Source organism: Girardinichthys multiradiatus, chromosome 11, assembly GCF_021462225.1.
Source record: "Girardinichthys multiradiatus isolate DD_20200921_A chromosome 11, DD_fGirMul_XY1, whole genome shotgun sequence".
NCBI classification, from domain to species: Eukaryota; Metazoa; Chordata; class Actinopteri; order Cyprinodontiformes; family Goodeidae; genus Girardinichthys; species Girardinichthys multiradiatus.
This window is the reverse complement of record NC_061804.1, coordinates 41768247-41792130: the sequence shown is the minus strand read 5'-3', so window position 1 is coordinate 41792130 and position 23884 is coordinate 41768247. Positions and strand designations below refer to the sequence as shown.

General features: G+C 40.4%; 1 protein-coding gene across 3 annotated transcripts in view; it reads left to right on the top strand.

Annotated features, from left to right (window-relative positions):
* Positions 1 to 23884, top strand: part of arhgap32b (Rho GTPase activating protein 32b) — a 154972-nt gene that overhangs the window by 30581 nt on the left and 100507 nt on the right. For 2 of the 3 annotated variants that reach the window (XM_047379305.1, XM_047379302.1), the window contains exon 2: positions 21725 to 22021. In XM_047379305.1, coding sequence (XP_047235261.1) covers positions 21927 to 22021 — 95 coding nt within the window. In that variant the 5' untranslated portion in view covers positions 21725 to 21926. The remainder of the gene's footprint in view (positions 1 to 21724; positions 22022 to 23884) is intronic. The other variant, XM_047379304.1, reaches the window with a different exon arrangement.

Sequence of the window (23884 nt, the reverse complement as noted above, 5' to 3'; positions counted from 1 at the left end):
TATATATATATTTATATATCCTTTCAACACCGTGAAAAAACAACCACACCGCTGACATTGTTTCTCTGCTTCAGTTAAACATCCTCCAGTCCTGCACTGTCACTATAACTGTCTCATTAGCAAATAAATGGCCAACCCCCTTCCCTCCTCTCCCCCTCCAGAAACACATGCACAAACATCAACAAGATGGTAATAAATATCGTTTAGTAAGATCGGCCCCCTTTTCCTTATCGGGCCGATAACAATATGTTAAAAACAATATGTTAAAAAATGTCAATGCCGGTATACCGTGCATCCCTAGTTATTAAAATGCCTCGATGAAGAATACAAATTAAATGACGGGAACAAAATGTCAAGTGTCTCAGTTAGAACTTGGTCCCTAGAGCTGTCTGCTGGCCTGTAAAGGGCCTGTGTCTGACACCTAACACTTTTCCATGGTGGAGGAGTATTCATCTTATCAACAGTTACAAGGTCACTGCTGATGGCCGGTCCTCTGACACAAGAGACAGGAGGCTTTAGAGAGGGCATCGAATGACAAGCATAATGAGGTAGATAAAAACACTGAAAGAGAATCATAATGGCTGTCTTTCACTTTGATTATAGTCTTTAGTTGTACCTGCAACAGCTTAGTGGCTCCTACTGAAACCAGTGGACATGGACTGACGTGAAGGAGATTTTTCCACTTAAGATACAGTTGAGAAACTGTTAGTAAAGTAGGTTAAGGAGCTTTTAGTTCAGTTGTCTTGACTTTTTATTAATGTCATTTTTTGTTAATGTCATTCAAAGGAGACATAACAAACTGCTTGGTCATGGCCTGCTTCTTTAACTCCAAATTACTTCATCAAAAAGTCCAGCTGAAGTTACTTGGGGTAGTGCTTGTAGTTAAAGTCAGTGTCATTCCATGCAGGTTGATTTATTTATTTGAAACAAATGGGAACCTTCATAACAGCAAACTCTTAAACAACTGAAGAGTTTCTAGAATAAACAAATAAGGTGATTGTAGGACATTTATCAGACAGAAAGACAAGTGGCTCTCTATGGGTTTTTAAGACATTAATTATTTGTTGCAGAACATTTATATAAGAGTTTTCCTGAGCTGTACTGATTAGTACATAATTGTTGTCAGTATTGTTGTTTTTTTTTCAGCAAAATATCTATAAGAGGAAACTTGCTCTGAGAAATGGGCTTGTGACTGCTGTTCATTAATTGGCAGCTTAACCAGCTGGTCAAAAACTCCTAAATGTTTTTTGAATGACAACACTACTTAATGGAAGCTGTTACTAAAGGAGGAAAACTTCAAGTTAACAATCTTCAGTATAAGTCATGTGCTTAAAAATAAAGTCAGTGAAGGCACAGAAGCTTCAAGAACCTTCTAGAAAATTTTATTCAGGCTTTCGGTATGGTTGGTGTTTTGGTCGTTTCATGCCGGGCTATGAAAAAGAGCCATCTGCCGCAGGGTGTCAAACCCATCTTGGGGATGTTTCATCGAAACGGCAAAACATGCTGGGTTTGGAAACAATGGCAACCTTTTGGAAATCTCAGAGATAAGGTAAGGGTTTTAGTTCTGTGGCGAGTGATGTTTAAATTTGGTAACCATGCTAATTGTGTAATTGCTAGACAAGACAGTTAAAAATGTCAACTGTTATTTTGTCTGTATTTTGTCTGTTTTACATCGACTTCACTCACACACGGTGTAAAGTTGTCTCTGCTCCTTACATAAGTAATTAATGGCCACTCTCAGCATGAACTGCTTGAAAGAAATATTTGGAATGCTGTTAATTATAATTCTAAAGAGAAATCTGAGTCAGCCCGACAGGTAAAGTCTTCCAGGAGATTGCAACTGAGATGGAAATCTCTTTAGGTAAATGTAGAAATTCTGAGATCAGTTTGCATTCCCATGACTTCCAAACAGCAACAAATTCTTTCACTGCCCTAGTCAAGTCTTAAAAGCAAATGGAAAGACTTTTACCTGCTGAACTTGTTTAAGCAAATGCATTACACACGAACGCCAGCGGTTTTGACTAAATTGTTCATATCAGATAAGAACAGTTTTTGAATGAAAGTAAAGTTATGTTACATCAATGAGTGTGGTCTGCTGAAAGAGCACTTCACAAAGAACATCCAATGTCTGGCATGTTTCACACAATTGCTTTTCAGCATCTCTCCACCTATTGCACACAGTGAACAGAGTCTGAAACTGATGGAGAACTTACTTTTGCCATTGAATCACAAAAGGGTGTGTTCCTAATATCAAAGATGTTTTGACTCAATGCGGATCAATCTTTCTTCTCTAGCTTTGCCTTCAAAAACTAAAGTGAACAAGCTAAAGGCCACAAACCAGATTGAATAGAAGTGTCTCTGAATCACCAGCATGTTCGAAGGTGTCTTGATGTTCTGTGGTGGAGCCTAAGCTTTCGGTTTGACAGTTAGCCTTGAGCCAATTTGAGTTGATTTCAACATAAAAAATGGGATTTACGTGAGACCGGAGCCAATGAGACAGGGGGCTTACGAACAACAGTCAGTGTTTTCCCAGGTTGGAACGGATTATCTTGACATCATTTTAGAATACCTGGGCTCTTAGTTTCTGGGAAGGTGAGGATGTAAAAGAAGAGACTAGTAGTGATGTAAATGTGAAGATGCATATTACTGGCAACAAAAGTAGTAGTCTGACAACCAGACTATGTAGACGTATAGAAGCATACTATGAGCCACGCTGTTAGCAGTTTTCTATGTTGCCTTTTTTTACTTACAGAACATACACTATGTAAGTGTCTTTGTTATATGTATTGTATTTTATTCAGCAGACTTATGAATATGCAAAAACATTGTGTCAGCCAACAGGAATTTGTGATGTATCCATAATAATTTTCCTGGCCGATACTGATGTCTGGTTAAGGTCTCACATGACAATTCAGATTTTGGCCAATTCCTGTTTTTTTTTTTTTTCTTTTTCTTAGGACTTATAATCCATACAAACTTATTTATCTTAACTTTATTTTAATTAAGCTTCACAGTGTATCGACTGATAGTCATCATGGCTGTATTGATGCGTGCAATGTCACAAATGCAAAGGTCCACTTGGATACAATATTTGATAGGAAAATATATTTAATTTGCTTTGCATTCAAACACTGTATGCCAGTAATATATTTGGGCAGTTGGATGGACTTTCATGCTGTCACATTCATACTTGATATATGTTGATACAGGCTTTGCTATATTTATTAATGCTGTTGCACTCACATATTTTCATAATATTGTGCATCCCTAATTTTAATTCAAGAATTAACAAAGACGTTACCATCAATTTTAACTTAACTTACACTTAAGTGTATTGACAATGTATTAAGTTAAAGATGCAGACCAAAGAAAGATAGTCAATTTTGATTTTCTGCTTGATTCAAAACTACTTAAAAAAACAGAATCAGTCAGACCTCAAAACAGGACATTTGTACTTGCCAAGAACAGGTTGATCAGGACATGGAGAAAATTAAAGCTCTGGGGAACAGTGTTGTACAGGAGAATATCCACCTAAACACCTGACAAGGGTCAGCTTTCAGAGTATTACAAGTCAAATTTCAAGTGCATGTAAGTTGAGGTTATTCAAGTCAGAGTCACTGTTACAGAAGGTGGTTCAGATTTATTTAGCTGACTGATGTTTCTTCTAAAATATTACACATGGCAAGACATAATGTTCACACTGAACAGTCAGGTTTTACCTATACAAATAGATACAGATGGATGTAGGTTCATTTCAACCTATACAGAAGGCCTACTCACATTTTAATGATGTAAATTGGTGTCTACTGGTTACTAGTTTTAGTTTTAACACAACACCTATCTAAGCACCCCGGTACTATTTAAATCTGAACTATATTAAAAATATTTTTGTACTTGGTAGTTCATGTCGCTGTCTGTGTGTGGTGTGCTCAGGTTAAACTACAGGAAGTTGGGAAGGCTTCTTTAATGAGTTTCCTGTCTCAATGACTCATGCTTCTGTTTGTTTTTAAATAGCTTTGGTGCACTCAGGAGCAGTGGGCTCGGTGATTTACATGCTGTCCTAAGCTCTGCATGGATCTTGGCCTTAAATCTCATAAAACAAATGAATACACAGGCAGCAGGTCACTTTTCTCTATGCTTTTCTCAAATGCTTATTTTTCAGGTATTAAAAAGTTTGTGGGAATGAACTGCTTTAGGCTAATATACATACACATGAAAAATTAGCTAGCTTCCTGTCTGTAGTTGACAGCCTGAACAGTGTTGGATTTCTGTTGGCAGAATGCAGCATTTGTCATTAATCAGAGGTGCAGGGGAAGTTAATGAAGCCAAGATGTACAGTGTTTGCATCCATGCAGTGAGCCATGGCTTGTTTCTTGTGTGTTTTTCAGTTTTAAATGCTGTCCAAGATAACTGACAGGACAGATGCCTCATTTGGACAGAGGATTAGTTTCAGCTGAACCCACCAGCATTTTCAGCTCAACTTTCCAGGAGATTTATGTCAAAGGTGCCCTGATATATCACTTATTTATTAGTGTCTGTCAGTGTGAGTCAGCATGCTGTGCTGTGGACCAGATGCAGTCATGTCCTCTCCTTCGTGACATGGTGCTGGTGCCGCGCCTCTCTTGAAAACTTGTCACTCATTTATTCCCTGGCAGGCCATTACAAAATGCACCAACAAAGCTGAAAACTATGTCCATTTGAAACTTAAGAGTTAGATCCACTTTATTAATGGTCTGGTAAATGGTGCTGCTTCATTATGGTAAACATTTGAATCCCAAATATTTTGGTCAATATTTCTATCATGACTATTTCAAATGATGACTCATTGAGTTGAAGCAGGAAATGCTCTCCCCAAAATAACTGACAGTTGTTTTTCAAATATGTGCAATGAATAGAAAACAAATAAAATCAACAAAATAGTTTACTTCAACATTCTCTGCAAAATGTAAATTAAAAATGAATAAAAATGTATAACAAGCTTTTTTTGCTTCTTTTAATAACAGCAATATAACAATTGATTGCTCTAAGCAATTTCTACATATTCAACACAACATTCCTATAAAATAAATTATTAATAATAATAATTCCTTCATGTATTTATGTATGTATCTTTCTGTCAACATCTTTCTATCTTCATCTATCTGTTTCTCTCCACTCTATTTTTATCGGATCTTTATCCGTTCTAAATGTATTTACATACAGTACAGACCAAAGGTTTGGACACACCTTCTCATTCAAAGAGTTTTTTTTATTTTCATGACTATGAATATTGTAGCTTCACACTGAAGGCATCAAAACTATGAATTAACACATGTGGAATTATATACTGAACAAAAAAGTGTGAAACAACTGAAAATATGTCTTATATTCTAGGTTCTTCAAAGTAGCCACCTTTTCCTTTAATTACTGCTCCGCACACTCTTGGCATTCTGTTGATCAGCTTCAAGAGGTAGTCATCTGAAATGGTTTTCACTTCACAGGTGTGCCCTGTCAGGTTTAATAAGTGGGATTTCAAGCCTTATAAATGGGGTTGGGACCATCAGTTGTGTTGTGCAGGAGGTGGATACAGTACACAGCTGATAGTCCTACTGAATAGACTGTTAGAATTTGTATTATGGCAAGAAAAAAGCAGCTAAGTAAAGAAAAACGAGTGGCCATCATTATTTTAAGAAATGAAGGTCAGTCAGTCCGAACAATTGGGAAAACTTTGAAAGTGTCCCCAAGTGCAGTCGCAAAAACCATCAAGCGCTACAAACAAACTGGCTCACTTGAGGACCTCCCCAGGAACGGAAGACCAAGAGTCACCTCTGCCGCGGACGATAAGTTCATCCGAGTCACCAGCCTCAGAAATCGCAGGTTAACAGCAGCTCAGATTAGAGAAGAGGTCAATGCCACACAGAGTTCTAGCAACAGACACATCTCTAGAACAACTATTAAGAAGAGACTGTGTGAATCAGGCCTTCATGGTAAAATAGCTGCTAGGAAACCACTGCTGAGGACAGGCAACAAGCAGAAGAGACTTGTTTGGGCTAAAAAACACAAGGAATGGACATTAGACCAGTGGAAATCTGTGCTTTGGTCTGATGAGTCCAAGTTTGAGATCTTTGGTTCCAACCACCGTGTCTTTGTGCGGCACAGAAGAGGTGAACGGATGGACTCTACATGCCTGGTTCCCACCGTGAAGCATGGAGGAGGAGGTGTGATGGTGTGGGGGGGCTTTGCTGGTGACACTGTTGGGGATTTATTCAAAATTGAAGGCATACTGAACCAGCATGGCTACCACAGCATCTTGCAGCGGCATGCTATTATATTCTACTTTGAAGAACCTAGAATATAAGACATATTTTCAGTTGTTTCACACTTTTTTGTTCAGAATATAATTCACCATGTGTTAATTCATAGTTTTGATACCTTCAGTGTGAAGCTACAATATTCATAGTCAGGAAAATAAGGATAACTCTTTGAATGAGAAGGTGTGTCCAAACGTTTGGTCTGTACTGTACTTACTTAGCAAGATCAGTCTTATACAGCCAGGGGGAGTGTTTCCCCTCGGACAGCCAGGCCGGGTCAACACCCGTCACCTGGTGATGTGTCGGGTTTTCTTTCCCTACTTATAAGGGGGTAGCCTGAAGCACTTTATTTTTAATGCATAGCATCTAGTTCAGTAGTGATCAAACATGAAAGCAGCTTTGCTCCTGTTAAGGATGTTTACAGCAGATATCAAACTAGTCTGATAGCCTTTTCACTCCTTGGTAATCAGCTGAACAGTGTCATCCATATGATATCAGGCACAGGCCAATATGAGATTCTCATGGTATAATAACCTAGAGCATTACTTTGCTTTCATGGTATCAAGTTATTTACACAAAATTGAAAATAATGCTAATCAACATTGGTAAAATTGTTATATTTTATATTTAATCATAATACATTGCTTAAACAAAACTATGGCATAAATACCAGCTAAATTTAGCTGTACTTCTAAACTTTTTTGTCATCTAGCTCTTTATACAGTTGAGTAGCAAACCACTGCTAAATAACCAGGTGGCTTGTTTTGTGCCAAATGTAGTTTTAAAATGGTATGACCAACAGCAGGAGAACAAGTATTTGATACACTGCTGATTTTGCAGGTTTTCCCACTTGAAAAGCATGTAGAAGTCTTTAATTTTTATCATAGGTCCTCTTCATCTGTGAGTGATGGAATCTAAAACAAAAATCCAGAAAATCACATTGTGTGATCTTTAAGTCTATTTTATTGCATGACAAATATTTAATGCATCAGAAAAACAAAACTTACTATTTGGTACAGAAACCTTTGTTTGCAATAACAGATATTAGATATTCCCTGTAGTTCCTGACCAGGTTTGCACACACTACAGCAGGGATTTTGGACCAGTCCTCCATACAGATCTTCTCCAGATCCTTCAGGTTCCAGGGCTGTTGCTGGGCAATACAGACTTCCTGCTCCCTCCAAAGATTTTTGATTGTGTTCAGGTCTGGAGACTGGTTAGGCCACTCCAGGACCTTGAGATGCTTCTTATGGACCCACTCCTTAGTTGCCCTGGCTTCTCACCAAGCTGGTTAGTTGTAGCCCATCCCAGCCTTGTGCAGGTCTACTATTTTATCCCTGATGTCCTTGCACAGCTCTCTGGTCTTGGCCATTGTGGAGAGGTTGCAGTTTATTTGATTGAGTGTGTGGACAGGTGTCTTTTATACAGATAATGAGTTCAAACAGGTGCAGTTATTATAGGTAATGAGTGGAGAACAGGAGGGCTTCTTAAAGAAGAACTAACAAATGGGGGAGGTGGAGGTCGGTACGGCTTTGTGATCAATAAACATGAAACTGTATTTTTAAAACCCATACATTTTAAAGGTTGATATAGATTGATACAAGCAACTGACCCAGGCCTATATTGATACACAGCAGCGACAGCATCAACAGGGCAGTCTGTAGTGCAAACAGAGCACCTTCATCTTATAATTCTCTGATCAGAGAAATGCACTGATCACCAGAATCCCAAGTAAATGGCCCAAAAACTTTGTTTGTTTTGATTGCATTTGGAAAGCATACATTTCAAACATAAGATTATCCAAATATCCCTGGGTTCTGGAGAAATGCATGACATATTTTATGTATGTGTCTGGGTCAGTTTTGCTGAGTTATAGACCACACCTTTTTGGTTTCACAATCCCAGCTGCATTCATTGGAAGAACACAGCTTTGGGGTCTCACCTGATTGTTTTGATGTTGATGACAGTGATCTACAAAAGGGTGCCTGGTGGGTGTGTGATTTTGACAAAAATATTATTTGACAGAGGCTTGAGACAAGATTAACTAATCAAGGGTTCTTCTTTTTGGTGAATAAAGTGTTTATTTTTTTGGGTTTCCACATGGAGCAACATTGAACCCAGTCTGCAATCAAACAATCATACCCTGAATTTAAACTAGCCTTTAACATAAATAAATAGGATTGCTGGTAGGTGATAGTAATAAGAATGTACATGAGCAGTGAGCCTAGTATGCAAGTACTGCAAATCTATCTGAATATTTGCACTGAAAAAAATATTGATTATATAACTAAAAGCTTAAAATGTTTGTGTTGCAGCCCTGATAGGTGTAAAATAACGAATAATATAATGGGGGGTGGTTGAAGAGAAACGATTCCTTTGTAACCTATTAAAAGCTATTGGATTTTAAGGTGTTTGAAAGGGTTACCTTGCAGCACATTATAAATGGCTAATAATGACAATAACTATCAATATGTGTCGATGTTAGGCTGAAATCATGGAAGTGGTTTGTAAAAGTACCATGGATAGCATAAAAGTAAAATCAAAGGTTCAAAATTGAGATTAAACTACTATTTTATTTTCTCCTTCAGTTTTAAGCATCTGTAGCAGGTAGCAACACATTTTCTGCTGCCGTTGAGGTCATGTAGTCTTGTTCATAAAATGTTTAGCTTCATCTTTAGAGACACAAGCCAGCTCATAAAACCAGCTGTTGTGACTAAAGGCCCATTCGCACTAAGAACAATGACTATAACAATAAAATGACAATGATGAGAGCACATTCAAACAGCTGAGCTCCAACATTATGTTAGCAGTGATGCCAGCATCCTCTGCATGCTTCTACTCTGCTAAGGCCGATTAAAATTTAATGAGCTGCCACTGCTGTTTGGTTGCACAGAGAAAAGGAACAAGAAGTGGAGCAAGCCTCTTAAAAACTCCTTCTGTTCAGTCCTTTTGTTCACTCTGAGTGGAAATACACACACACACATATATATATATATATATATATATATATATATATATATATAAAATGTATGTGTGTATGTATGTCTGTATGAGTCACGGGGAGAACATACAAACTCCATGCAGAAAGACCCCTGGCCGGAAGTCTGACCCTGGACCTTCTGCTGGGGTTTTACCCTGTGAACCACTTCTAAAAGAATGTTCTATAACTGTGAATTAAAAAACAAATTTTCTGCTGTGTGTGAAACTGACTACGTTCCTCATGTTTCATGTGATCTGGTATTACTCAATCATACCGTTTAATTGACCTTCCTGTCAGTGACACACTGTCGAATCATATATCACATTGAGATTTCAAGCAGTGTTTCTGTGGTGTCCAAAACAACAATATGACACATTTCACAAGTGTCATTGGCAATTATCAGCAAAGACATCAAAATCATGCAGAAAGTCAGTATTTACCATGTTGACCAATTCTTTTGATTCTGTGTCATGCTGGATATCTACCTCAGGACTGAATCCTTATTGATGGCCACCCTTTCTGGCCTTAAGTGATTGGAGTTGATCAAAGTTTATTGGCTTTTGTTTATCCATCTGCTTCTTGAGGACTGACCACAGCTCCTTAGTGGGGTTTAAATGATCTGGCTGCATGTCCAAGGCTTCAATATCATGTTACTTGAAGCTTTGTGGCCTTGTAAAATGGTTCTCCATCATGCTGGAGAAAACACAGGTTATCTAATATCGGGGCCTGGTATGTTGGAACAAGCTTTTAGGGGATGTTTCTTTATTCATGACAGTTTTCCTGAGCAGAATAGTGAGGAACCTAACCACTCTGGGTGAGAAGCAACTCCACACATGGGATTTGTTAGAACGACACCAGTTTCATTGTATTGTTAATCTTTTCTTCTCTAGATGGATAGGTTTCCAGATGTACCAGATAAACAGGAGGATTCATCAGAGAAACAACTTGCTGTCCATCCTTGTACTTCATGCAGAATTGTTTTTTGATGAAGATTATTTTTTGGATTTTTTGTGATGCATGAGTTGCAAATTATCAGAGAGATTCCTGCATTTTACATTCCACATTTTAAAGAGAGTTTTACTCACACATTTATTTACACTGTTCATCTGCACAACAATGAAGCTGTTAGCAGAGGAGTTCATGGTTGTTACCAGTGTTGATGCTTTACAGAGTGGGTTTAGACACAACTATAGGAATGTTGAGTAGCTCCAGCCTCATTAAACACAGGTCAGGGTGTCATTGTAAATGTCAGGGTCTCACAGAGCCATGGTCAGGCTGCAAGAAAGAATGAATTCAGGTCATTCCCACAATAGCTGCAGATAAGGATTTCATACAACTTAAACTGATAAATTTGCCTGTTAACATTTTCCTCAGAATGATTTATGAATAAAACTGAAGAGAAAATACTCTGACATGAGCAGCTATTACCAGGTATCCCTCCATTGTACTGCATACTGATTCAGACAGGCAGCTCTCACATTGTTCCAATAAAATATAATTGCCTGTCAGACTGGATTGATTGATGACTGAGAGGATGGAATGGGAGGGTTGTTGGTCTATGGCAGATATTTAAAGAGTCTTCTTGGACTGCTGTAAAGTATGTCTAACAGGTCTGCAGTGTTCATAAATGAATGAAAACAGAGGTAAAACTGTGGTAGGTTTAGAATGACCTTATAAAGAAAACAGACATATTTACTGAAGATGGGAGCAGATATTTTCCAGCAACAGACCAGTTACTGTTTTGGATCTGTTTCTGTTCCCCAGTTTCTCTAAAGCTTTGGCCTGCAGATAACAATTTACAGACTCTTTAAGAACTAGAACGCCATCACTTTTAATGAAAAATCACACTGAGAATATTTTTTTCTGTGAATGGTCAGTAATTATTTTAACTAGGAGCAGAGTCATACCTGTTATTCTAAAATAAAGACAGGAGTTAAACTAGCTTTACTAGTGCTAGTGGTTAGTGAGGCTATAGCGTCAGTTTCTGTGTGTTTATCCCAGGTTTTCCCACTATAGAATGTTACATCCTTACCAGAGATGTCCAAAAGGCCAGGTTTCTTTTCCAGGTTTTATGATTGATATTTGTTTCTTTTAACTTCAGCTTTTGTTATTTTCATCTTTTCAAATGTTGTTTGTTTTGCTTTGCACACAATTATTTGGGATCTTAGTAAATCAGGCCAAAAAACTCTGAAAAGAACTCAATGCTGACAGTTTGTTTCTGCCCTCATCTTGTTGTCTGGTTTGATTTCCAAAGAGAAGGAGTCACTGCTACAACAAACCTTTCTAGTATTATTATTATTATTATTATTACCTCGATAATACACTAATAAACACTAAATAATCTCATCTAATGTTGACACAGACATTTTATTAGAGCGTCAAGACATGACCGTTAAGCAAAAAGGTTTTTACACAAGATTATCTCCACTTCGACAGTTTTGATCCAAAACCAAGAAGTACCTAAACATAAACACTCCCACCCTCTGCTTCAAACCAATGGAAGCCGTGTTTCTTGTCATCAGTTTGAATCCACTGTGGTGTTGCAATATATGGGTGTATTTGCAGTAGAATGAACTGGTGCACAAAGTCAAGCTTAGTATCACATGCTGCCTTGTCATTATGAATCACTGACCTGGACAATAAAGTTCAGCTTTTGTTGCTGAACAAGCTGCTCATTGCAGACTGAATTCTGTTGGGTTTAACTGATTAGTGGGATTTGGTACATCAGGGTCAGGCTTTTGCCAATAAATCAGCAAAACCTAGCATACCTAGATCCTTCCGCCTTCAGTAAAGTCAATGTTTGGAGTTCAGCTTTGTGAATGCAGCAAAGAAAGCAACTAAATTAATTAAATACACTGGGGAAGCTCCTAGGTGGGTTAGCGCTTTTAAATGGATGTTCTGCTTTCCATGGAAACCCTAACCCTCCCTAAGACTTTTTGAAACATTGAAGAAAACACTGGAAGAGTGAATGCTGTTGTTAGGCCCTTCAGGAACTGTTTCAGAAGTGCCAAGGTTGATGTCACCAACTGATTTGCACATCAATATCTCGAGGCAGAGGGGCTGCGCTCAACACTTGTTTCTCACTGGTATTGTTGGGGATTTCAGTCCAAAGATCTGACTTTTTTCCCACCAAGAATAAGTAATGTGACTTACATAACTAGCTGAGATTACTTAAATGAACATGAGTCTTTGTTGAAAAATGTGAAGGAAAAGCTTTCATCGTTGGGGTATGACATGCGTACAGGTCGTTAAGACACAACTTTGTAGTGGAGCAGTTTTGATCACCCTCCAGTCATTTGCATCATAACTGAGCAAGTTATGGTAGATGTACTGAACTTATATTGCGGTTTTCTTGTCATACCTGCCACTCAAAGCGCTTTACACTAGACCCACATTCACCCAATCAAATTCACAAGCGCGCTGCCCCACACATTCATACTTCGACACTCTGATCGGTAGGTAACTTGAGGTTGAGCACCTTTCCCAGGGGGACATCAACATGTAGCAGGAGGAAGCTGGAATCAAACCCACAACTTTCGAAATGCAAGATGACTACTCTCTCCATACCCAGTACTCTCTTTTCGTACCACTTTTCTCCATGCTGTTCACAGTAAACAAACCTTAATTGGGTTTTCTGTGGAGGACAGCCACTCTCTGGCCCCCTGTGCTTCAAGAACAGATTACTGTAATTATCACAATAAGGACGTGCTCCAAATTTAGCCCCAGATAACTTACCAAAGCAGATGTTGGATCTGATTATTCAACTGCTGTCTGTTCAGTGAATAGCAGAATAAGCAAGGCATAAATGTGATTTGGAGAGTTCAATTTAAGACAGCCTGGTGTTTCTGATGTAATGCCAGGAAGTGAAAATAGATGTTTAATCAAATGATAACACTACTGTGCAGAAGTCCTGCTCCTGTTTTGTTTGTTTAATTAATGAAATGAGGAACAGATGCTTAGATGTGGAGAAATGCTGGATAGGGTCAGTTCCTGGTTCAAAAATGTTTGTTTTCATGACAGGTTGACCCCACACTTAAACCACGTTTTATTTGCACACAAACCTTTAGTGGTGTTATTTAGGTTTCTATTATTTATATAGTAGATCCAACTAGGGTGGAAAAAAGTTTATCAGATTAATCAATTATTGAAATAATCTAGTAATCAAAAAATTATTCGATACAGACTCTAAAATATGCCATTTACTGAAAGAACAACCCGCTCAGAGCAGTAGTTAGGCCAAAACTGTACAAAAATATATACATTTTGCATTTAAGATAAAAAACCTTTTTGCCTTTAAATATGCTCCATCCAGAAATCCTCAAGTGGCATAGCTTTAGCTTCAATTGGTTCAAATTCTTTAAAAATATCTCTTGTTAAGTACCTTTTGCTATCCAATTATTAATCGATTAATTACAAAAATTGTCAATAGATTAATCGATTCATAAGAAGGGGGACCAGAGGGTGTGTTCCAGCTACAGGGGGATCACACTCCTCAGCCTCCCTGGTAAGGCCTACGCCAGGGTATTGGAGAGGAGAGTCCGACCGATAGTCGAACCTCGGCTTCAGGAGGAGCAGTGTGGTTTTCGTCCCGGCCGTGGAACACTGGACCAGCTCTATACCCTCTACAGGGTGCTCGAGGGTTCATGGGAGTTTGCCCAACCGCATGTGTTTTGTGGACCTGGAGAAGGCATTCGACTGTGTCCCTCGTGATGCCCTGTGGGGGGTGCTCCAGGAGTATGGAATCGGGGGCCCTTTACTAGGGGCCATCCAGTCCCTATACGAGTGGAGCAGGAGTTTGGTCCGCATTGCCGGCACTAAGTCGGACCTGTTCCCGGTGCATGTTGGACTCCGGCAGGGCTGCCCTTTGTCACCGATCCTGTTCATAACTTTTATGGACAGGATTTCTAGACGCAGCCAAGGGCCGGAGGGGGTCTGGTTTGGGGACCAGTGGATTTCGTCTCTTCTTTTTGCGGATGACGTGGTCCTGCTGGCCCCCTCTAGCCAAGACCTACAGCATGCGCTGTGGCGGTTCGCAGCCGAGTGTGAAGCGGCTGGGATGAAGATCAGCTCCTCCAAGTCCGAGGCCATGGTACTCGACCGGAAAAGGGTGGCTTGTCCTCTTCAGGTTGGAGGGGAGTTCCTGCCAAGTGGAGGAGTTTAAGTATCTCGGGGTCTTGTTCACGAGTGAGGGAAGAATGGAGCGGGAGATCGACAGACGGATCGGTGCGGCTGCCACAGTAATGGGGGCGCTGTGCCGGTCCGTTGTGGTAAAGAGAGAGCTGAGCCGAAAAGCAAAGCTCTCAATTTACCGGTCGGTCTACGTTCCTACTCTCACCTATGGCCATGAACTTTGGGTCATGACCGAAAGAATGAGATCCCGGATACAAGCGGCTGAAATGAGTTTCCTCCGTAGGGTGGCCGGGCACTCCATTAGAGATAGGATGAGGAGCTCGGCCATCCGGGAGGGGCTCGGAGTAGAGCTGCTGCTCCTCCACATCGAGAGGAGCCAATTGAGGTGGCTCGGGCATCTATACCGGATGCCTCCTGGACGCCTTCCTCGGGAGGTGTTCCAGGCACGTCCCACCGGGAAGAGGCCCAGGGGACGGCCCAGGACACGCTGGAGGGACTATGTCTCTCGGCTGGCCTGAGAACGCCTTGGGCTCCCCCTGGAGGAACTGGAGGAGGTGTCTGGAGAGAGGGACGTCTGGGCGTCTCTGCTGAGTCTGCTGCCCCCCGCGACCCGGTCCCGGATAAGCGGAAGACGACAAGTACGAGTATATATATATATATATATATATATATATATATATATATATACAGGGGTTGTACAATGAAACCGAAACACCTGTCATTTTAGTGTGGGAGGTTTCATGGCTAAATTGGACCAGCCTGGTAGCCAGTCTTCATTGATTGCACATTGCACCAGTAAGAGCAGAGTGTGAAGGTTCAATTAGCAGGGTAAGAGCACAGTTTTGCTCAAAATATTGAAATGCACACAACATTATGGGTGACATACCAGAGTTCAAAAGAGGATAAATTGTTGGTGGACGTCTTGCTGGCGCATCTGTGACCAAGACAGCAAGTCTTTGTGATGTATCAAGAGCCACGGTATCCACGGAAATGTCAGCATACCACCAAGAAGGACGAACCACATCCAACAGGATTAACTGTGGACGCAAGATGAAGCTGTCTGAAAGGGATGTTCGGGTGCTAACCCGGATTGTATCCAAAAAACATAAAATCAAGGCTGCCCAAATCATGGCAGAATTAAATGTGCACCTCAACTCTCCTGTTTCCACCAGAACTGTCCGTTGGGAGCTCCACAGGATCAATATACACGGCCGGGCTGCTATAGCCAAACCTTTGGTCACTCATGCCAATGCCAAACGTCGGTTTCAATGGTGCAAGGAGCGCAAATCTTGGGCTGTGGACAATGTGAAACATGTATTGTTCTCTGATGAGTCCACCTTTACTGTTTTCCCCACATCCGGGAGAGTTACGGTGTGGAGAAGCCCCAAAGAAGCGTACCACCCAGACTTGCATGCCCAGTATGAAGCATGGGGGTGGATCAGTGATGGTTTGGGCTCCCATATCACGGCATTCCCATGGCCCAATACTTGTGCTAGATGGGCGCGTCACTGCCAAGGACTACCGAACCATTCTTGAGGACCATGTGCATCCAATGGTTCAAACATTGTATCCTGAAGGCGGTGCCGTGTATCAGGATGACAATGCACCAATACACACAGCAAGACTGGTGAAAGATTGGTTTGATGAACATGAAAGTGAAGTTGAACATCTCCCATGGCCTGCACAGTCACCAGATCTAAATATTATTGAGCCACTTTGGGGTGTTTTGGAGGAGCGAGTCAGGAAACGTTTTCCTCCACCAGTATCACGTAGTGACCCGGCCACTATCCTGCAAGAAGAATGGCTTAAAATCCCTCTGACCACTGTGCAGGACTTGTATATGTCATTCCCAAGATGAATTGATGCTGTATTGGCCGCAAAAGGAGGCCCTACACCATACTAATAAACCCCCACCCCTATATATATATATATATATATATATATATATATATATATGTATATATATATATATATGTATATATATATATATATGTGTATATATATGTACAGTACAGACCAAAGGTTTGGACACACCTTCTCATTCAAAGATTTTTCTTTATTTTTATGACTTTGAATATTGTAGCTTCACACTGAAGGCATCAAAACTATGAAGTAACACATGGTGAATTATATACTGAACAAAAAAGTGTGAAACAACTGAAAATAGGTCTTATATTCTATGTTCTTCAAAGTAGCCACCTTTTGCTTTGATTACTGCTCCGCACACTCTTGGCATTCTGTTGATGAGCTTCAAGAGGTAGTCACCTGAAATGGTTTTCCAACAGTCTTGAAGGAGTTCCCAGAGATACTTAACACTTGTTGGCCCTTTTGCCTTCACTCTGCGGTCCAGCTCACCCCAAACCATCTCGATTGGGTTCAGGTCCGGTGACTGTGGAGGCCAGGTCATCTGGCGCAGCACCCCATCACTCTCCTTCTTGGTCAAAAAGCCCTTACACAGCCTGGAGGTGTGTTTGGGGTCATTGTCCTGTTGAAAAATAAATGATGGTCCAACTAAACGCAAACCGGATGGAATAGCATGCCGCTGCAAGATGCTGTGGTAGCCATGCTGGTTCAGTATGCCTTCAATTTTGAATAAATCCCCAACAGTGTCACCAGCAAAGCACCCCCACACCATCACACCTCCTCCTCCATGCTTCATGGTGGGAACAGGCATGTAGAGTCCATCCGTTCACCTCTTCTGCGCCCCACAAAGACATGGTGCTTGGAACCAAAGATCTCAAACTTGGACTCATCAGACCAAAGCACAGATTTCCACTGGTCTAATGTCCATTCCTTGTGTTCTTTAGCCCAAACAAGTCTCTTCTGCTTGTTGCCGGTCCTCAGCAGTGGTTTCTTTGCAGCTATTTTACCATGAAGGCCTGATTCACACAGTCTCCTCTTAACAGTTGTTCTAGAGATGTGTCTGCTGCTAGAACTCTGTGTGGCATTGACCTCTTCTCTAATCTGAGCTGCTGTTAACCTGCAATTTCTGAGGCTGGTGACTCGGATGAACTTATTGTCGTATATATATATATATATATATATATATATATATATATATATATATATATATATATATATATATATACACACACACACACACACACACATACATATATATATATATCTTTCTGTTTGGACTGACAGTGTACCGCCTAAGGGAACTAAAATCAGCGCTAGATTAGCGCTAGAACTCTGTGTGGCATTGACCTGTTCTCTAATCTGAGCTGCTGCTATCCTGCGATTTCTGAGGCTGGTGACTCGAATGAACTTATCGTCCGCAGCAGAGGTGACTGTTGGTCTTCCGTTCCTGGGGAGGTCCTCATGTGAGCCAGTTTGTAGCGCTTGATGGTTTTTGCGACTGCACTTGAGGACACTTTCAAAGTTTTCCCAATTGTTCGGACTGACTGACCTTCATTTCTTAAAGTAACGATGGCCACTCGTTTTTCTTTACTTAGCTGCTTTTTTCTTGCCATAAAACAAATTCTAACTGTTTATTCAGTAGGATTATGAGCTGTGTACTGTATCACACAACTGATGGTCCCAACCCCATTTATAAGGCTTGAAATGTATACACACACATATATATATGTATATGTGTATGTGTGTATGTATTTAAAAAAAAACTTTATTCTGAAGGTGTGGCGACTGTTGTGTATCCCTAATAATACAAACATTTATAACCAATACACTGTTTTTATCTATTTCTTGCTCCTGTTTTATCTGTAAGATTTATAACATAAATGTTCTTATGACCTTTTTGGCCTTTCACCATTACCATGATAATAATATAAAAGTTCCCACAATATTCTCATTTTATACTGTTGTGTCACTGTAGACAAAACAAAAACAAAAAACACTACCAGAAATAAGGCACTCACAGATGAATCATCATTTCTGTCACACATACTGAGCCTTTAAGACCTTAATGTGTGTCAACAAATAATATTTACTAGTGTTTAAAATTATTGACAGGATGTTGCACAGCTATCAGGTTTGTGGGAATGGTTGTCAGTGTGTTTAAGGAATTTGACAGCTTCCTTAAAGTTATTATACCTGTCACCAGAGTCAATATTCAGAGCCATGTGAAAACTAAACCAAATTTAGATATTGGAACTGCTCACTGTTGGACAAACACTCCAAGCCTGCAGTGCCCAGAGAGCTGAAGGAGAAAGTAAATTAGACTCCATCCTTCATCTCCAGCAGCCAAGTGCCTGCTGAGAGAAACACAAAACCTTTTTGACTGAGGACAGGAAGTCCAAAGAATATCTGCTCCATGAGATCAAATATGACCATACCTGCATCTGAGAAAAGGGAATTGTAACAAAGCGCATTCTTTTGTTGTTTCAGGAATTCTGTTTGACTTAGAAAGCTACTGTTTGTCCCATTTACCAAATTAAAACTGCCCTGGGAATTTAACTTATGCTTGTCAGCATCATCCAACGCCGTGGATTCTTTCTTTAGATGATGTCTCTTGCTGTCCAAAACCTTAGGATCATCCTGGTCTATGTTAGTTTTTGAATGTTCAGAAAGTTTAACTTGTTGAGGCACCTGAGCTGAATCACTATGTTAGCGCTAATGGTCCTTTGTCAGCTAGGTGATGGAACAGCTGTGGCTCGGCTCTGAGAATGGATCATCTTTTAACATTGTTGAAACAAGGGAAAGTGAAATAATTATAGTTCCAATGCTTTCACTTGGCTATGACATTAACTCTTGGTTTTGTCTACAAAAGCTTAATGATGGCTCAGTTTTTTTTTCTTGTGTAAAACTTTGGGAAACACCAGTTTAAAAGGATTTCAGTGCTTCCTCAGAAGGAACAGGGACTTAAAGATATAAATAAGTAAAGCTGCACAGATACAGTTTCTCTTTAGCGTTCATTATTTATTCATACTGACAGACCACCTGTAAGAGCTGTTGCTATATATCTTGATTTTACCTGTTTAAAATGGTGACAAGCTGGTTAGGATTTGTCATTTTGAACTGTGCTTAGAGTCTTATGTTAACAGTTAGTCAGGTTGGTGCAGGTAACATTACTAAAACTGCATTCTCTGTCTGTATTTCCTAGAGATTGATTGTGAGACTAACATTTCCAAATTCAACATGTTCCATATCAGACAGAGGGTGATTTTTTTTGTTTTTAGCTAAAGGTATAAATTGCTTCTTGATGCAGGATGGTGAGTATCTTGTCGTGTTATGCACATCTCTGTGGTTGTAAAACATCTTTGCCATGAAATGTTATATCCAAAGAGTTTTCCATAGTGTGAAAGCCCTGGTTTACCAACGGTTGTCAACGGTCACAAATCTTTTACAGTAAAAGTTACATTGAACTTTGTGATTTACTTCATTTGTTCCGTGTTAGGGAGGAGCTGTGAAATCGCTTGCTTAATGGTCCTCTGGTTGACAGCAGCAGGTTTCATCTGCTGTGCCTCCAGGTTAGGAGTGTGTAATATGGTTTCTTATGTGTGTCTTGTTTCCAAAATGCTCAGCTTAGTTTTACAAAGCCTACAAATGGTGTGTTTTATGTCAAAGTCATTTTGTCTTTAATGCAAAGGGTGCTGGCTTTGTGTTTACCACCAACTGTCCTGGTGCTCCACTTACAAGCCTCTGAGTTCCCCCTTTAGGTTATATATTAACATTAAGATCAGTTTTGACATTCGTTAAACATTCAGAATGGTTTATGACATCATTTCAATCTTTTCAAAAATAGATTTTATCCTCCACCTTTGAAGCCACAAAAGGATAAAACTGAGCAACTTTGCTGTAATACATTCAGACCTTCCTGGTATCTGCTGATAGTTTTGCTCTCTCTCTCTCTCATAGTCAGAATGAAACACATACATGTTGGGTCTCAACATGTTGTTGAAAATACTGTCCTTTAAATAACTTCTGATACTCTACTTCCTCAACTTCATTTTTAAATGTTCCACTCACACAGAAAATGGCTAACTATACTCTGTCAGTAACAACTTCAACTCCAAAACATCATGTTGTCAAGGAGACCTGGTAGCACTTCGGTATGGTGCTTTTGCTGATCATAAAAAGATAGTATTGTTTCACTTCCTATCAGTTTATCACCAGTCAGAGCCAATCTGGTCACTAAATGACTCTACACTACATCTCTAGTAATACGCAGTACAACCACTTGAATGCTAACGCTCAGTAAATGCACATTGTGTGTTCGGTTTTCAGTTTGATCAATTTTATTTTGCCTGTAAGGTCAAAGATGGAACTAAAGTGCATGCATATATGGTCTGTAATTAATCCCAGCTGTTAGCTGTTTTTTGTCTGCTTTTAGGAAGTCTGAGGCCTTGTTTACACAACGTTTTCTGGTGAAAACGGTAAAGTTTACTTGTGTTTCTACTATGCGGTTACATGACAGCGCCACATGTTTTCTCTGAAAATGGCACAAATTAAAAACAGTCTGGTCGCCGTTGTCCTGTAGATAGGATATAATTGAATCTTTTTTTAATACGGAACCCTTGGCTTGTGCTCAGTATGACTGAAATCAGTAAAAATTAACGTGCACGCTCAAAACGCACAACCTAACGGATGCCAACCAGTTTAAAGCCCACAGAAGAAGAAATCAACAAAAACAATGGTGGATTGCAGATTTTTTTGAATCTAACGATGGTTCTCCAACAAATGCACATTTTTCCCCTGTTTTGCAAGCAGGAAATGTTCAGTGTTGAGTTCCAAAGAACAGACTGCCAACTAGTGGTGTGGTGGGGGAATTACACTATCATCTCGTCTGTTGCTGTGTGAACGAAGATTGTAATTAAATGTTGTGGTGTAGACGTATGTTTAATGGATTGTTGTCATTCAAACAGGGCCTGGTGGCTTAGTGGTTAGAACAGGAGGTTTGCGTTCTGGTGGCGGACACAAGGGGCCAGGTTCGTATCCCACAGATTGCCACTCTGGCTCCCTGAGCAAGACCCTTAGCCCCAGAATGCTACCCGGCCGCCGCAGAATGGCAGCCCACTGCTACCTATAAGGGATGTGTTAAATGCAGAGGACAAATTTCGTTGTAATGTACATGTGCAATGACCAAAAAACATAAAGATGATTATACAGTTCAGCTCAAGCTCTGTTGTTACCTTGACTGTAGAAAGCAACTTCAGAGAGCGCAGGATGGCAGCCTGGCCAGTGTTGGTGTTCAGCTGTTGGTTCACACTGAGCGTGTGAGCCAGAATCTTCGTGTTTATGCCTTGGTGAAATCCTGCTCTGCAAGGCTCATGATTCTCATGATTTATTTTCTCCCTCCCCTCTCCTTCCATGTTCCTCTCATTTTTCTCTACATTGCTTTCAACACTCATCATTCCCTCAGCTCTGCATCCCTTCTGACCCCCCCCCCCCCCACACTCCTCCTTCCCCTCGTCATCATCTCTCTTGCCTCTACATGTGATACCTTCTGTCTCATTTGTCTTTTTCTTTCCTGATCTAGCCCTTCACATCCTCTCCCTCCCTCTTCTACTTGTCCCTCCCTCTCCACTCCTCTGGCAGGCTGCTCATTGCAGTGAGTCAGTATCATGGAGGCAGGCAGCGGGGCTGCCGCAGCGGTGGGGAGTGCAGCACTTGGACTACTGGGAGCTACAGCCACATCCAGCCATGACATCTTGGACAGGTAAGAGCACAGCGTGAGGCTGGTGAACACCCCCAGAAAAATGTTGCCCGGAACATTGTCCATCAGTTAACTGTGTGTGGATGCGTGTGTGGGGAAACAGACCACACCTCAGGTAGGGTTTTATTGAGCATGCTAGTTTGTTTATAGTCAGTGAAGGAGTGTGTGTGTTTGAGGATTTAATGTGCCTGTCTCTCTATGTCACATGTCCCTCTTCCTTGGGTAAATAGCCTGCTTTACAACAGTTAAAGGATCTGGTTTGTGTGTGTGCACATGTATTAACTGATAGAATAGTGGGTTTCTGAAGGAGAAATGACACCAAGGTATGCGCATGCAGGGGTGGGAGGGGGAGGCATCGATGTATAGCCATGCCTTAGTGCTAAAGCTGAACTGATAGGGTGAGTTTGCACAGTCACCTCCCCACACTGTATAAAGTTTGTCCCCCACCCCTGACTGTACTCACAAACACACAGAGCCTCTCAGCCCCCATAGCAACTGGAAGACAGCCATCCCTAATCGTCCCTGCTGGAAAATGTTCATTCAGATTTCCTGCAGCCACAGTCATTCAGCTTCAGCGACCACTGCCCACACCACAGGACTGTGCAGATCAGCATTCAGCCAATTACGTAATTGTTCCAGCTGTACGCCCACGCCAGCATGCTCTTGTAGTGTCATCACATACACACACACCTTCCCTCATACATTAACACTAACAAAAAGACATATGGTCTTCCATCTAAAAATCATGCTTCTGGCGGGTGTTTTACAACAAACATTTGCTGGACGAAATGCACCTAACATTCCATGCTTTCTTTGCATGGCGCTTTTCTCTTATCAGCGAACAGGTGCTGCGGGGGACGTCATCTATTTTCTCCACATTACAGTTGTTAATCTCCCTGCAAATGACGTTGAGCTAATCTTACATCCTGGGGATCTCTTTTTGCTCGTTGTGCAATCAGAGATGGACTTTAAGGCAGTGACACGTTTAGCTTACTCTTTGCATTTCTGCTGCAGTTACAGTTTTGTCAAATAATTTATATTTCAGCAAATTTGAAACCAGTTTTAGTTTAAATGTTAAAAGATGTGCCGTGGTTTGCAAAAGTATTCTAACCCCTTGCACTTTTCCACATTGTTACTTTACAACCACAAACTTGAATGTATTTTACTGTGTGACTGACCATAACAAAGTAGCGCATAGCTGTAAAGCTGAAGGAAACTTAGCATGGTTTTCAAAAAAAAAAAAAAAAAAGAATAATCTAAAAAAGGGGATGCATTTGTTTTCAACCCACCCTTAATCAATATTTAGTAGAATCACATTTAGTTGCAGTTAGTTTCTTTTGGTCTATGTCTCTTCATGCTTTGCACATCTTTACAAAATGGCTAAAGCTCAGTTAGACTGGATGGAAGGTATCTGTAAACATATTTTTAAGAATGTCCATAGTTCTCGATTGCCTTTAGGTCCGGACTTTTGACTGGGCCTTTCTAAGACGAAAATGTGCTTTGATCTATATCATTTGGTTGTAGCTCTGATGTTTAGGGTTGTTGTCCTGCTGGAAGGTGAACCTCCACTACAGTCTCTAGTTTTCTGCAGCCTCTAATAGGTTTTCTTCCAGGATTGTCCTGTATTTAGCTCCAGCCATCTTCCCATCAACTCTGACACAGTTCCTTGTCCCTGCTGAAGAGAATCATCTCAACACTATAATGTCACCACAGTTTAGCAATAGTCTATCTCATAACATCCTAATAAAATACACTGAAGTAATGCTAAGGTATACAACTCCAGAACTCCAGTGTATTACACAAGTTCTACATATCTGTGTTATTAAAAGAAAGACTTGTTTAACCAAAGTGCTGTAGAATATTAAA